Genomic DNA, 15,590 nt, shown 5'->3' with positions numbered 1-15,590 from the left:
CCCCTGACCCCCATGACCTGACCCTCCTTCCCTGCCCCGACCCCCATGACCTGACTCTCCTTCCCTGCTCCCATCCCTGTGACCTGGCCCTCCTTCTCTGCCCCTGACCCCCATGACCTGACCCTCATTCCCCACTTCCACTCCCATGACCTGACGCTCCTTCCCTGCCCCTGATCCCCATGACCTGACCCTCATTCCCCACCTCCACTCTCATGACCTGACCCTCCTTCCCTGCCCCTGAGCCCCATGACCTGACCCTCCTTCCCTGCCCCGACCCCCATGACCTGACTCTCCTTCCCTGCTCCCACCCCTGTGACCTGGTCCTCCTTCCCTGCCCCTGACCCCCATGAGCTGACCCTCCTTCCCTGCCCCGACCCCCATGACCTGACTCTCCTTCCCTGCTCCCACCCCTGTGACCTGGTCCTCCTTCTCTGCCCCTGACCCCCATGACCTGACCTTCATTCCCCACCTCCACTCCCATGACCTGACGCTCCTTCCCTGCCCCTGACCCCCATGACCTGACCCTCATTCCCCACCTCCACTCCCATGACCTGACCCTCCTTCCCTGCCCCTGACCCCCATGAGCTGACCCTCCTTCCCTGCCCCGACCCCCATGACCTGACTCTCCTTCCCTGCTCCTACCCCCGTGACCTGGCCCTCCTTCCCTGCCCCTGACCCCCATGATCTGACCCTCCTTTCCTGCCCCCACCCCCATGACTTGGCCTTCTTCCTTGCCCCTGACCTACGTGACCTGGCCCTCCCCTCTGACCCTGACCAGCAGCTCAGGGACACCCCTCCCCCAGCACACATGCTGGACAGGGTATTGCCACCCCAGGGTTTCAAGGACCCATTGGCTTCTGAGAATCATCAGGCTACGCTTGTCCCTGGTCTTGTCCTCACCTGATGGGATTGTCATGCTTGCTTGACTTACCTGCTCTCGCTCCGTTTTTTTATTCTTATTCCAGTGTTACAAGGTGAGCTGCCTGGAGATTGCTGGGCCCCCTGGCCCCAAGGGCTACCGGGGACAGAAGGTAAGATGCCCCGACTGCAGAGGGTCCACCCCCTCGGGAGGGAAAGCCCCTCGGCTGCTCATTCAGTTCAGCATTTAAGGCCAACTATACCCGGGTGGCACAGTGGTTAAGAGATTGGCTGCTAACCAAAAGGTCAGCAGTTCAAACCCACCAGCCGCTCTTTGGAAACCCAACGAGGCAGTTCTACTCTGTCCTATAGGGTTGCTATGAGTTGGAACCCACACAACAGCAATGAGTTTTATTTTTTTGGTATACCTCAGATGAGTTCCAAATTCTTCTGACTCTTAAAGAACTAAAATTCTGAATTTGTCTACTTCCTTTTAAAGGACATTTTCAGGAAAGCAGATAATTTGTTTTTAATTGCCAAGATATGCCATTAAAATACTCTTGGAAAATAAACAAGCGTGCTCAGATGTGTAAATAAAGCAGATAGGTTTAAGAGTCTAGTTTGAATGGTCCTGCATTTTCTTGACAACAGCAGTCTATAAAAGAAATCCTTCCAAAATTCACCACCAGAATATCAGAAACTTCAACAATGCATGTCTGTCAAAAACTGTAAAGAAAGGGAGGAGGGGAAAGTAACTTTTAAGGAGATGAAGCAAAGACTTTAAAATAATGTTACAAATAGATAAAGTTATTACCAAGTAGCTTCTTGGTTCCTTCTCTCTCTAATTTCAAGGAGGAGTTGTCTAGATCAGCAAGTATCTAGATGCACTTTCCACCAAGATGAGAAATCTCCAGGCCTCCAGCCAAACTCTCCCCACTTCCTTCTCCTGGTTTCTTCCAGTCCTGAGGGGTATTGCCCAGCCACCACCACAGCCCTAGGAATGAATGCGCCTCTGGTGTGCAGCTTTGGCCACCCATGGCAGTGCAGTGACCCTGGTGCCTAATGGGTGGAGGTCTTTGGAAGTCATTGGACAATCATTGGAAGCTGCAGTTAGATTCAGAGAGGCAGCGAGGATGATAGGGACCACAGTGGACACCTCTTACCACTTTTCCATTGTCTCTTTGTAGGGTGCCAAGGGCAACATGGGTGAGCCAGGAGAGCCTGGACAGAAGGGGCGACAGGTGAGTGCCCCCCCACTGAACCCCACCCTGTCCTGCCAGCCTCAGCACCCCAGGGCTGGGCTGATTGCCACACCTCTTTGTTCTTCTACAGGGAGATCCAGGCATCGAAGGCCCCATTGGATTCCCAGGACCTAAGGCAAGTTGCGGTCCACCCCACTTGGGGACTGAGCACAAACCAAGGGTGTCTGGGTTCCAGGGTGAAGGGGTGAGGGGATGGCTAACACAAGAGGGCTTGGCTTGGGACTCAAGGGACCCCCTGCTGACCAGGGGCAGGCTGCTGCCCCAAGTCCTTGCCCTCACAAAGGGCACCAGTGTTTGTGAGTCACAAATGTCTCTGGCACAGCCCACCCCCCTGCCTATCGTTACCAAGGAGTTTAAGCACCATGATGAATGCCATCCCGAAACTGGGGTCTGGCCTGACCCCGCATCCATCTTCTCCACCCGAGGCTGATGACCCTGACCCGGGGGCTGTCACTCACCATCACCCTCCAAGGCTTGTCTAGAGTCTTCCAGCATCTTCTGGCCACGCAACCCTGCCCACTCTCTTCCCTGAGTCTGCTTGTCTTGGGCCCTGGAACCTTGCTTGTCTGGATTTCTGCCCTGTCTGGTCTCGCTCACCAGCAAACCTCAGTCTAATGACCTTTCCTTTCTTCCTGTTCAGGGTGTTCCTGGCTTCAAAGGAGAGAAGGTGAGATTCTGATTCCGAACACCCCAACCCTGAATGGGACACGAATGGAACCTCAGCCCCTATAACACCACTGCAAGTCCTGGTGGGGCAGGTCTGGGCCCTTTCCTGGGGGTGGTTTTGCCCTGGAGGCTCTTCCAGCCTCGTGTTTGCCCTGGACTTGAGCCCCCAAGACAGCAGTGACAGTGTCTAGGGCTGAAGGTGCCAACTAACGACCTCGCTTTCCTTCTGCACAGGGCGAATTTGGAGCCGATGGTCGGAAGGTAAGTGGGTTGGGCCGGATGGACACCCACCTTTCTGCTGCTTAAGGGAATACCTGTCAGAGCTAATGAAGTCCCGTCTTCCTTCTCCATTCCAGGGGTCTGCCGGCCTGGCGGGCAAGAATGGGACCGACGGACGGAAGGTAGAGTGAGCTCCACGCTCCATCCCGGGCACTAAGGCTGGGCTGTGGGGCATGAAGAGTTTCTGCTGTTGTAGGACAGAGCACAGCAGCCACGTGGCTCAAACAGGCCTCACGAGGTCTGCCTGTCCCACACGCAGGAGCCTCTTCAAGCTCTCGGCCCTTCCCAGGGTCCAGCCTCTGGGCCCCACTGGCTGCTGCCCACAGCTCGTGGCTGGGCACCCAGGGGCTGCTGGACTGCGGGCTCCCGTGTTCTCCTGCAGCAAGGGTGGAGTAGTCCTTGGCTCCTGAAAACCAAGGCCTGGACCCCTGGGAATATCCCAGCCTGCCCTGCAGAACACGCCGATCTGGCCTAGCCCAGGCAGTTTACAGACACATGTGCACGCACGCACACACTCACATACATGGGGGACTTGCCGTTCACACACACACGAGGAGGAAAGCTGACAGTTCACATACACACTCAGACGCACTTGCGCGCACACACACACGAGGGGAGGGGCCCTTCCAGCTGCTATCTCTCACCAGCGAGCTGGGGACTGACTCTTGCCCCCCGCCCCCGCCCCGCCCCAGTCACTACCACGCCAGTCCAGTCCTCGAAAGGCATGTTCACACGGCTTTTGTTGCTCATGAAGAGAGGACCACGGCCACTGTGCCTGAGTTTGCACTGTTGTCACCAGCACACAAGGGTCGTGACGGTCACCCTGGCCCACCTTCTGCTTTCTCTTCTCCTTCCAGGGCAAGCTGGGGCGCATCGGGCCTCCTGGCTGCAAGGGCGACCCCGGGAACAGGGTAAGTGCAGCTCTGTATTCCACGCAGCCGTAAACCCTCGGGGCTCAGTGGGGGCTAGTGACCAGGCCGCCAATCGGGTGCTGCTTGCCAGCCCTGGCGAGCCGCAGCCAAGGGAGCCAGGAGTCACTCTTCCTGCATGGACCCAGCCATGCCCAGCCAGCATCCACTGGGAGCTGGGGTGGAATCACACCTGCAGAGGGTTCCTGGGGTGGGACGGCCCTTCCCCAGGCTCCACATGGCTGGCCCAGCCGCCCTGCTCAGGCCCGGGCGGATGTTTCTGGGGCTTTGGCACCCTTCTCTAGAGCAAACACCCTTTCAGTGTGAATTTCTCCTCTGAGCCCCGTGACCTTCTGCTGCTCCAGGAGGAAGGCTTTTCCGAGACAAGGCCTGGCTGCATGGGGAGGGTCCCCTCCGGGGCTGGGCTCATGGTGGGGCGGGGTCCCCTGAGGCCTGGCAATGGAGTGCTTGTTGCGCCTGCGGTACCCTCAGCTCGCCTTCTACTCTGGGAGAACCAGAGCCCACCTCCAGGGCCCGGCCGCTCAGCAGGAGCCTGGGCTCACTGTCCCTCCCTCTCTGCAGGGCCCTGACGGCTACCCAGGGGATGCGGGCAGTGCCGGGGAGCCAGGAGACCAAGGTGCCAAGGTACGTGTCTGCCTGCGAGGGCGGCCCGCCGCTCCAGGCCTGTGGGACACAGCAGGCTGAGACGCCCAAGGCGCAGCCCCACCGGCCATCCTCCCACCCCTTGCCCTGCTCGGGGGCCTGGGGCTGATTTCTCCAAACTCTTCTAGGGGGACGCCGGCCGCCCAGGACGCAGAGGGCCCCAGGGAGAAAGTGGGGCCAAAGGCAGCAAGGCAAGTCCCTCCTGCCCTGTCTACAAGCGGAGTCCCTGTGACCGAGGCTGGTGGGGTGGGGGAATGTGGAGGGCTCCCACGAGCCAGGGCAGGCAGCACCCAGGAGGCTGTGCTGAGCCATTGTCCTCTCTCTGCAGGGATATCAAGGCAACAGTGGCACCCCCGGAAGTCCCGGCGTGAAAGGAGCCAAAGGCGGGCCCGGGCCCCGCGGACCCAAAGGCGAGCCTGTGAGTCCCCGCAACCCTGCCGTGGTGAACACACAGGAAAGGGGCTCCAGAGTGGTCCTGTGGCCAGGGTGGTGGTGCCTGGGCCCCATCTGCAGGCCCTCACCGCTCACCCCGCCCCTCTGAGCGTGCCTCGGCGCCCCCCACTGCTGCAGGCACGAAGCAGAGCTGTTGTGGAGAAGCCTCTGAGTCTGGGGGACCTGAGGGCTGTCAGTGGCCCCCACTGACACCTGTTCTCTCCGCAGGGACGCAGAGGAGACCCCGGAGCCAAGGGCAGTCCTGGGAATGATGGCCCTAACGGGGAGAAGGTGAGTGGCCTGTGGGGGCAGACCCCTGCATCAGGGCTGCACTGGGTGCCGACCGGGGCCAGCCTTATCCCCAGGGGCCAGACGTGTGGGGTCTAGATCTCTCCACCACAGAGGACAAAAGTGACTCCCCGTGCAGGGAGGGTGTTCCCCAAAGGTCTGGGACGGCAGGAGGTTGACAGGCAGGCCCCAACCCCTCCCTTCACAAAGCCTGCACAAGGCCCATCCCGCGGACGCCATGCGTATCTGTGGGTGCTGCGCACTGCCCTGCCACAGCAAGGTTCTAGTGTCACGGTATGTGGGGTCTCCCTGTGTCTGCGAGGAGTTTCATGGCCACGCCCCTGGCCTCACCCAGACTCTCAGGAGGGACCCAGACCTGAGTCCGTGCTGAGACCCCACTGAGCCTCTCTCTTCACAGGGGGACCCTGGCCCTGAGGGGCCCCGGGGCCTGGCCGGAGAGGTCGGCAACAAAGGAGCCAAGGTGAGTGGGGTGGTGGGGGATGGGAGGGGAGTGGGGAAGGCAGAGGCTGGCCGAGCAGCCTTCCCCAGACCTGACACACACACCCTAGAATGGGGCAGTGGGCACAGCCTGGATGTGACCAAGAGCTCAAAAGCCCAGTTCCCCCCACTGGGGAAGGGGCACATGGGACTCACCCTCGCCTGCACAGTCACTGCACCCCTCCCCTTCCCTATCATGCCACCCCCCAGCAGGGTGAAGGCTCTGCACCCCACTCTAGACCCCTCCCCAAGCCCCCCCCCCAGACCGCTGCTGGCTGTGCGTCTGTACTGTAAACGGTCTCTGAGGGCCCCTGGTCAGACGAGAGGATCATAACCTCATTTCCTTTCTTTCCAGGGGGACCGTGGCCTGCCTGGGCCTAGAGGCCCTCAGGGGGCTCTCGGGGAGCCTGGGAAGCAGGTCAGTACCGGCCTTCTGGGAGGACCCTCATGGCCCCTGGAGCTGGCCCTGTGCCTCGACCCCCGGGGCCCACCTCATTGCCCATCACCTCACTGCCCCCCTCCCACACCCGCATCCTCCCCTCTGGGCAGGGCAGGTGGCTGCGGATCACTGTCCCCAGGACCACACTAGGGCAGCAGGAAGCCAGACCAGCCCCTCCTCATGTCCTTACACCCCCAGGCCGCCGGCACCCTCTGTGGCTAAAGGAGGAGGCTGGCTGCAGGTCCCAACCCTGAGCGGGGCCCAGAGCTTTCCCCATGCACTCACAGCCTGACACCCCCACCCCTCCTGTGCTCCCATGGAAAAGGGCAGATGGGGATGAGGGTGTGAGGCGGGTGGGCCTGGGTGCCTAGACGGGGGTACACAGAAGAGGCAGAGCCAGGCACTGACTCTCAAGATGCGCGCCGACCCCACAGGGCAGTGTGGCCCGGTAGTCAGAGCTGGGCGTGCGTGTGGGCGTGAGTCACAAATGTCAGTGCCCACCTGTACGAGCATCAGTCCCTGGCCTACCAACACCTCACTTTCTCTCCTCTCCCCAGGGATCTCGGGGAGACCCTGGTGACGCTGGGCCCCGTGGAGAGTCGGGACCACCCGGCCCCAAGGTACACAGCTCCTTCTCTCCCCGCTGGCCCGGGGAGTGGTGTAGGAGGAGGGCAGTTGAGGTCCATCCTTGGGGTGTGGGCACTGAACCCTGGGTTCTCAGCTCTAGAGTGAAGCCAAGGCCCACCCCCTTGTGCGTTAACCCTAAGGAGTCACATCTTTCCCAAGGCAGGGTTGTGGGGTGATAGGCCAACCTGAGGAGGCCTGAGAGTCTAAGTTCTTATCTTGGCTTCTCTGCCCCTACCCTCGACCCCACCTCTTGGCACACTATCCCCATTTTAGTAATCAGGAGGTACAGTGAACCCCACCTGTGACCCCTCTGCTCATACCCAGAACCCCACACAGCGCCCGTTTTGCCACTCACACCCAGGGACCCTTGGTCCCCAGTCCACAAAGTTAGACTCAAGCTCTCCCATTTCCTTTGGAACCTGCTGTCCCTGAATGGCCTTCTCCATCCTCCAGGGAGACCCCGGCCGGCCCGGATTCAGTTACCCAGGACCCCGAGGAGCACCTGTAAGTCCTGACGTGGGCCAGGGGCTTCTGCGGGGTGTGGGTATTGTCGTGAGTGACCTGAAGATTCTCATTAAGGAGCCGAGCTGCTACCTGGCTTCTCTGTGCCAGGCTCCCCACCTCCTGCCACCCCGGGACAGGGAAGGGGCAGAAAGAGGGCGAGGGTGTGTAATGAGGTCCTAAGGCAGATCCCAAGGAGAGCTGGGGAGATACCACGAAGTCAATGACATGTCATCTCGAGTGTAAACCTACGCCCCAGGAACAGCGCGTTTCAGCGTACTGTGCTGGCATGGCGTTAGCCCTGAGGCTTGTGGGATTTTGTGAGACCACCCTGTTAGGGATGGGCGGGGGCCCTGCAGAAAACCTCCAGGTCCCCAGCAGTCGGTGCCTGCCTTGGTCAGACAGGGACACAGCAGCTGCAGCTCTTGGGGTTTTGGGGCTGAGTTATCCTCACTCATGTTTGCTTCACAGGGAGAAAAGGGAGAGCCTGGCCCGCGCGGCCCTGAGGTAGGTACAGGGAGCCCCAACCTACCACCTGCCCTCGTCGGCCTTCGTCCCTGGGGAGTCCGCTCGCCCTGTCCACTGTGGCCGGGACTCCACACGTCGCTAGGGGTGGAGGGGTCTTTCCCGTGGCTCTCTGCATGGGTCGAAGCCCTCCTCCCCTAGAGAGAGGCCCCCAGGCAGACAGGCTGGAGGAGGAGGCCAGCTCCCTTCTGCCCCGCCACCCCCCACAAGGGAACCCCCCAAGCCTCCCTTGTTTGACTTTGCGTGTGCACAGCTGACAATGTGCCGCTGTCCCCTCGCAAACAAGAACTGAAGCCGCCTAACTGCTACAAAATATCGTCATTTAACAAACCCCAAGCTGCTGAGTGCACAGTTTTCCTGGGAGACTCGAAAAACCCTTGGAGGGTTTGGGGGCTCTCCAGTGAGTCGTCCCCTCTGTGCCGTGAGTGACCTTTGTGATCTGTGTCCCAGGGAGGCAGAGGAGACTTTGGCATGAAAGGAGCGCCCGGTCGGAAAGGAGAGAAGGGAGAGCCTGTGAGTATCCCGGGCGCTGGCCCTGGCCAGGCCGGATGTGGGCCTCGGGGAGGGGCTGCATCCCCAGCTGAGTATGCAGCTGAGAGCACACCTGGAGGATGCCAGGGTGGGCCTGGCCCCAAGCACCCCCGCACACATGCACCCCACCTCTGGAAGAGGACAGCCGCGCTCCGGGCCCTGAGGCACTGTGGGAGACCCAGCTCACATCAGAGCAACCCTCCCTGCTCTCCCAGCTCTCACCCTCAGCCCCAGCATCACGCCTTAAAGAGGTGCTCATTAGCAGGGGCCAGGACCATGCCTTCTGCACGTTCATGCTCCTAGCGTGGGGCCACGCACACAGCAGGCACCCGACAAGGGCTGGAAAGTGAATGAATGAGTGAGTGAAAGAGGAAGAAGTGGAGGACACTGAGTAGTGTTTGATGGAAGAATGTTGGATGGAGTTGGTGGGCGGGTAAATAGGTGAGCAGATGGGTGGGTAGATGGATGGATGAGTAAATGGATGGATGAATGGATGGGTAGTTGGGTGGGTAGATGGATGGATGGATGGATGGGTGGGTGGGTGGGCAGGTAGATGAATGGATGGATGGATGGATGGACGAACGCACGGATGGATGAATGGATAGGTGGATGGGTGGGTGGATAAGTCAGTGAGTGGATGAGTTTGCGGATGGTGTGTGGATGGGTGAATGGGTGGATGAAGGGGTGGGTAGATGGATGGGTGGATGGATTGATGGGTAGATGGATGGACAAGTGGTTAGATGATCAGGAGTGAGAATGGCCCTGGGTTCAGAATAAATTGTTTCAGTCACTATCTGAGCTAGTCTGTGAGCTCTGTTGGTCTCTCTGCCCCTCGATGGCTGGGCATGGTGCCAGGCATAGTGCAGGAGAACAACGCAGCCTTGCTTCTTTCACATTCCAGGCCCACCCAGGCAGGGGTTGTGGGTGGGGATCACATGCTCCTGCAGTGTGCAGGGGCCCAGCCAGGGTATTTGCTGAGACCCACTTGCCCTTACCCTTTTCAGGCAGACCCTGGTCCCCCTGGTGAGCCAGGCCCTCGGGGGCCAAGAGGAGAGCCAGGACCTGAGGTAGGTCTGTCCACTGGTGGGGGGGCACCATGCCAGGCAGATGTGCAGAGGGCAGGTGGCCCTGGGGCCATGACTGGGCCTCACCCAGCCTCGGCTCTGACAGCTCTCTCCTTCTTCCTCCAGGGTGAGCCTGGCCCCCCTGGAGACCCCGGTCTCACGGTAGGTGTCCCATCCAGCACGAAATCAGTGTGCTTCTTTGAGAGCTTCCTCCTCCTTTCAAAAAACCAGAAAGCTGGGTGCAAGGTGCAGGGATGAGGTCAACAGGTGCAGAGGCGAGGTCAGCAGGTGAAGGGGGGAGGTCAGCAGGAGTGAGGTCAGCAGGTGCAGGGATGAGGTCGGCAGGGGTGAGGTCAGCAAGTGCAAGGGCGAGGTCAGCAGAGGTGAGGTGAGCAAGTGCAGAGGTGAGGTCAGCAGGGGCAAGGTCAGCAGATGCAGGGGTGAGGTCAGCAGGGGAGAGATCAGCAGGTGCAGGGAGGAGGTCAGCAGGGGTGAGGTCAGCAGCTGCAGGGGCGAGGTCATCAGGTGCAGGGATGAGGTCAGCAGGGGCCAGGTCAGCAGGGGCCAGGTCAGCAGGTGCAGGGGTGAGGTCAGCAGGTACAGGGGTGAGGTCAGCAGGTGCAGGGTTGAGGTCAGCAGGGGAGAGATCAGCAGGTGCAGGGAGGAGGTCAGCAGGGGTGAGGTCAGCAGGTGCAGGGGTGAGGTCAGCAGGTACAGGGGCGAGGTCAGCAGGTGCAGGGATGAGGTCAGCAGGGGCCAGGTCAGCAGGGGCCAGGTCGGCAGGTGCAGGGGTGAGGTCAGCAGGTACAGCGGTGAGGCCAACAGGTGCAGGGGCAAGGTCAGGAGGTGTAGGGGTGAGGTCAGCAGGGGCAAGGTCAGAGGGTGCAGGGGTATTGCTAGCCCCCCTCTCACATGCTCCACTCTCCTTGAGAACCCTTCCGGGTGCACCCAAAATCCCATGGACCCCTCATACAGAAATACCTTCTTGGGCTCCTGCCGTCCCTGGGAAGCCCCCCTCTGTGGACTGTGCTCTCCCAGAGCCTGGGACACAGGAGGCACGGCCCCTTGGCTGACCTCTCAGCTGACCTTTGCTCTGTGTTGCAGGAGTGTGACGTCATGACCTACGTGAGGGAGACATGCGGGTGCTGTGGTGAGTCCCCGCCCACCCTAGTCTGCAGGAGTCTCTCCCACTGGGCATGTCCCGGGGAGCCCAGGGTCAGAGTCTGCCCACCCACCAGTGACTCCCAGGACGGGGATGTGGAGAGGCCAGTGTGCTCACGGAGTGCAGGCCCTCTGTCCCAAGTCCCTGCCTCCTCTGCACTGTCCCTGCAGCCCTCGGGGTGGGTGAGTTCTCCCTGTCCTCCTGGGTGAACACAGGCACCCCGTTCCTCCAAGGCTGAGCTCTGTGTGGGCACAGATGCCCCTGACCCCGCTGACCCCACCCACCCTGCCTGCAGACTGTGAGAAGCGCTGTGGCGCCCTGGACGTGGTGTTTGTCATCGACAGCTCTGAGAGCATTGGCTACACCAACTTCACTCTGGAGAAGAACTTCGTTATCAACGTAGTCAACCGGCTGGGTGCCATCACCAAGGACCCCAAGTCAGAGACAGGTCCGGGCTGCCTCCTGCAGGGGCGGGGTGGTGGGCGGAGATCCCGGGCTGTGGCACGTGGAAAGACTCCGTTTATAGACGGAAGGGCTGGGCAGGATGCAAGGAGGTCGGGTAACAGGAAGACGGAGCCACAGAGACGCAGTGTCCACCTAACAAATGGGTCTTGAGCAGTGGCATCACTAAGGGTGGACAGGGGGCGTGGACCTCACCGGGCAACACTGTCAGAGGGGGTAACACCAAAATGACTGTCTGTAAAGATACCCTGTCGTTATAACAACAAAACCCTTTTTCGTAAGCCGAGCTTACATGTGTCAATACACCCTCAAGGCTAAAATTCTATTTTATTACTTTTTGAACCAGCTAATGTGCTCCAGTCAGAGCTGTCATTATTACCCAATTACAGTGACGCTTCCAGTCACATGGTTTCGCCTGCACGCGCTACAAGCACACGCTGTTGTTTTCATTGCTGTCTGTGTTTTTATCGTTACTGGTTTTGTCAAACTTTCTGACTCTTTAGCTACAATACCGCGGTAGTTAGTATTTGTGAACCCATATCAATAACTTTTTTGAGAATGAAGTAGTAATTAAAGGAAAAGGAGTGACATAGGGGAGTTAGGATTTACAGGTAACATTAATACAAAAAACATCACTAAGGATTCTGTTTGGTCTTGTGTGAGAGAAGGTCCATGGGGTGAGGGGTGACTCCAACGCTACTGATGCCGCTGGTCTTGAGCTTTGCTGGGCTTCCTGGAAATAGCTGCCTTTGGGGCAGGTGGGTCTCGGGCATCTGCAGGAGCTGTGTGGTGTGGGGCTGAGGCTAGGTTGGCACTGACAAAGCACACCGCCGGTCCTCGTAGGCACACGTGTGGGCGTGGTGCAGTACAGCCACGAGGGCACCTTCGAGGCCATCCAGCTCGACGATGAACGTATCAACTCACTGTCCAGCTTCAAGGAGGCGGTCAAGAACCTCGAGTGGATCGCCGGCGGCACCTGGACACCCTCGGCCCTCAAGTTCGCCTACAACAAGCTCATCAAGGAGAGCCGACGGCAGAAGACCCGCGTGTTCGCAGTGGTCATCACAGATGGGCGCCACGACCCACGGGACGATGACCTGAACCTGCGGGCACTGTGCAGTGATGACACTGTCACGGTCACAGCCATTGGCATCGGTGACATGTTCCACGAGCAACACGAGAGTGAAAACCTCAACTCCATTGCCTGCAACAAGCCCCAGCAGGTGCGCAACATGACGCTTTTCTCCGACCTGGTGGCCGAGAAGTTCATTGATGACATGGAAGACATCCTGTGCCCAGGTGAGGGGCCACCGGCCACCAGGGGCCAAGGGGGGCTGGGAGGAGGAGACGATGTCTTGGTGTCTTAGAGTCTTAGTGCTGCTGTAACAAAACGTACCACAGGTGGTGGCTTTGAGGAACAGGAATTTATTTTCTCACAGTTCAGGAGGCTAGAAGTCGGAAGTCAGGGCATCGATTCTAAGGGAAGGTTCTTGTTTGTCTCTTCCAGCTTTTAGTAGCTGCCAGCAATCCTTATAGTTGCATTGGCCTCCATCATCCCTCCTCCTCTTCCCCCCGTGTCTCTTCTGGTCCTTTTTATAACTCAGAAGGGTTTGGTTGATTAGGTTTAGGATATACCCTACTCTGGTATGACCCCATAACATAACTAAAGAAAAACCTTATTTCCAAACAGGATTATACCCCCAGGTACACGGGCTGGGAATTCAACACATATTTTGGAGGAACACAGTACAGTCCATAGTAGGCGGCCAGGCCTCCTGTCCCTGGCCATCCAAGCCCGGGGGCCCCTCCATGCACTGGCCGAGTCCCCACTCTCGGTGTGTAAGCGAGGGGAGGGCAGTCACTGGCCCAGGTGGGGAGAGGGTTCTGGGCACTCACTAACAGGCAGACTCCAGTCTCACCCAGGGTCCCGTGTCTGAGTGTCCCATGCTGCCGTGTGTACACGTACCACCAAGTCGGGGGGGCCTCTAAGAACAAACATTCATTATCTCAGAGTTCTGGAGGCTGGGAGGCTGCGATCAGGGTGCTGGCTGTGCTGATTCCCTCTGAGGACTCAGAGAGGAGAGGCTTCACGCCCCCTCCCTGCCTCCTGTGGCTCCCGACGCTCCCTGGCGCTTGTAGTGGGTCCTCACGTGATGTTGCCCGGTGTGTGAGTCTGTCTCCATGTCTGTCCTCGTTTATGAGACTCTACTCTGATAGGGTAAGGTCCCACCCTACTCCAGGATGACCTCTCTAAATTAACTGACAACATCTACAAAGACCTTCCCCAAGGGAGTTCACATTCACTGATACAGGGGTAGGACTGTGTCTTTTCGGAGGACACAGTTCAACCCAGAACAGCCTGTGAGCGGGGCGGCCGGGGAGACAGGCCAGCCCTCTGCTGTCTGGGCTGTGGGTCAGCGCCATGCATAGGTGTTGTGGGGCCTGGTGAGGAGATGGGGGGCACGCAGCAGAGACTGACCAGACCCCCGGCCTCTTTTCCTCTTGCAGATCCCCAGATTGTCTGCCCTGAACTTCCTTGCCAAACAGGTAACACAGGGAGCCCCCCCGGCCCCCCTCAGACAGCGCGGATACAGCTGAGAGGGCCGGGATGGGGGTGGAGGGGCCTGTGCTGGGACCCGTGGGCCGTGCCCTCTGCGGGGGCCTGCCCTCCATGAGGAACCCCTGTGATTCCCACCTCAGCCCGCATGGGTGGTCTCTCCCCCAGGACCCAGAGCACACCCTCGGCCCTGAGCGTAGAGAGGCGGGGACTAGGGGGAGACTCCAGGGTGTGGGGATGGTGCCCCTGGGCTGGGGGGCTGCCCTCACTCAGCCGGCACATAGTGGAGGGCCCTGGGACTGCCCTCGGCTCTTGGCCGCTGGAGGCCAGGGCTGGCAGTCCCTCACAGGCCTGGTGGGTCTTGCCCACTGCCCACAGGTGGGCCAGCAGCAGGGGCACTGGCCGTGGCTTGGCATGTCCTCGGCTCCCAGGCTGGGCAGTGTGCTGGGGCCGTTTGAGGAGGAAGCTTGAAGTTGGTAAATGAAAGGACTGATTTATGGCCGTGCAGGAGGCAAACGGCAGTAACCCCATGGCTGTGGGCCCTGAGCGCCGCTTCCTAACCGTCCATACCCCTGCTGCTGTGCATGGCATCTCTGCTGCCCTCCCCTGGGGCAGGCCTGGGTCCAGAGAGCCGGTCTCCGGATTTAGAGTACTGGGGGCAGGAGTGGGTGTGAGGCTGGAGAGCTGAGGTACACAGCCTGGCAAAGAGGGGGCTAGAGAGGTGTCCGGCGGGCTTGGCAGGTACATGAGGGGCTGGTGAGGTATTGGGGGCTGGTGAAGAGATGGGGGGCACGTGAGGTGTTGGGGGGCTGGTGAAGTGTCATGGGGCCTGGTGAGAAGATGAGGGGCATGTGAGGTGTTGGGGGACTGGGAAGTGTTGTGGGGGCCTGGTGAGGAGACAAGGGGCTGGCAAGGTGTCGGAAGACTGGTGCTGAATGAAGGCCTGGTGAGGTGTTGGGTGGTTGGCGATGGATCGGGGGGCTGGTGCGACGGGGGCCTAGTGAGGTATCAGGGGGCTGGGGAGGGGTCAGGGAGCACATGAGGGGCTGGGGGCTGCTGAGGCGTCAGGGTGACTGGTGAGAGGTCGGGAGCTGCTGAGAGGTTCAGGTGGCTGATCAGTGGAGGGCTTCTGTAGGTGCCCAGGCATCTGGGAAAGGAGCAGGCATCTCTCACACTCTGGCTGGTCACCATACCTGTAGCTTCCAAGGTGACAATTGCATAGTGACTGAAGGGCATGGAGCCCACGGGAGGTGCCCCGGGGGCATCAGAGCTAAGCGGCCCCTTAGCAAGCCCTGCCCCCACCATCCTGGACCCTTGGGACATCATTTGACGCCGCTGGGAGGGGGCCGAGCCTGACCTGTCACTGGAGCCAGCTCCTAGAGGTGGGACTGCTGGGGAGGTGGAGGGTCTGTGTCTGTGTCTTCACCATCTGCATCTGCATCCATGTCTGTGTCAATGTCTACAACGTGTCAGCATCTGTGTCTGTGACCATGTCTGTGCCCGTGTCTCCAACACGTTCACCATCTGTGTCTGTGACCATGTCTGTGCCCACGTCTCCAACACGTTCACCATCTGTGTCTGCTTCCATGTCTGTGCCCGTGTCCAGATCTGGGTCTGGGTCAGGGTCTAAGGCTGTGACTGGGTCTGTGTCTGGGTCAATATCTGGGTCCGTGTCCGTGTCTGCGTCCAAGTGTGAGACCATGTCTGCATCTGTGTCTGAGGCTGTAACTGAGACCATGTCTGAGGCCGGGTGTGTCCATGTCTGCGTCGGGGTCCGAGGCCGTGACTGCATTCCTGTGTCTCCATCCAGGCGTGAGGCTGTGTTTGCATCCATGTCTGCATCTGTGTCTGAGGCTGTGTCTGCATCT

At 59.8% G+C, this 15,590-nt stretch overlaps 1 protein-coding gene across 1 annotated transcript in view; it reads left to right on the top strand.

Moving 5' to 3' along the window:
* The window catches only part of COL6A2 (collagen type VI alpha 2 chain), a 23,646-nt gene that overhangs the window by 2,829 nt on the left and 5,227 nt on the right, over positions 1-15,590 (top strand). Inside the window, exons 4-26 of the mRNA XM_004384843.1 lie at positions 966-1,031; positions 2,046-2,099; positions 2,191-2,235; positions 2,761-2,787; positions 3,021-3,047; positions 3,143-3,187; positions 3,923-3,976; positions 4,556-4,618; positions 4,765-4,827; positions 4,965-5,054; positions 5,297-5,359; positions 5,775-5,837; positions 6,210-6,272; positions 6,851-6,913; positions 7,374-7,424; positions 7,893-7,928; positions 8,397-8,459; positions 9,482-9,544; positions 9,668-9,703; positions 10,646-10,691; positions 10,999-11,151; positions 12,009-12,464; positions 13,674-13,712. Of these exons, the coding sequence (XP_004384900.1) occupies positions 966-1,031; positions 2,046-2,099; positions 2,191-2,235; positions 2,761-2,787; positions 3,021-3,047; positions 3,143-3,187; positions 3,923-3,976; positions 4,556-4,618; positions 4,765-4,827; positions 4,965-5,054; positions 5,297-5,359; positions 5,775-5,837; positions 6,210-6,272; positions 6,851-6,913; positions 7,374-7,424; positions 7,893-7,928; positions 8,397-8,459; positions 9,482-9,544; positions 9,668-9,703; positions 10,646-10,691; positions 10,999-11,151; positions 12,009-12,464; positions 13,674-13,712 (1,729 nt within the window). The remainder of the gene's footprint in view (positions 1-965; positions 1,032-2,045; positions 2,100-2,190; positions 2,236-2,760; positions 2,788-3,020; positions 3,048-3,142; positions 3,188-3,922; positions 3,977-4,555; positions 4,619-4,764; positions 4,828-4,964; positions 5,055-5,296; positions 5,360-5,774; positions 5,838-6,209; positions 6,273-6,850; positions 6,914-7,373; positions 7,425-7,892; positions 7,929-8,396; positions 8,460-9,481; positions 9,545-9,667; positions 9,704-10,645; positions 10,692-10,998; positions 11,152-12,008; positions 12,465-13,673; positions 13,713-15,590) is intronic.

This window comes from Trichechus manatus, unplaced genomic scaffold (genome assembly GCF_000243295.1).
Source record: "Trichechus manatus latirostris isolate Lorelei unplaced genomic scaffold, TriManLat1.0 scaffold00128, whole genome shotgun sequence".
Taxonomy (NCBI): Eukaryota; Metazoa; Chordata; class Mammalia; order Sirenia; family Trichechidae; genus Trichechus; species Trichechus manatus.
This window is presented reverse-complemented; position numbering and strand designations above follow the sequence as displayed.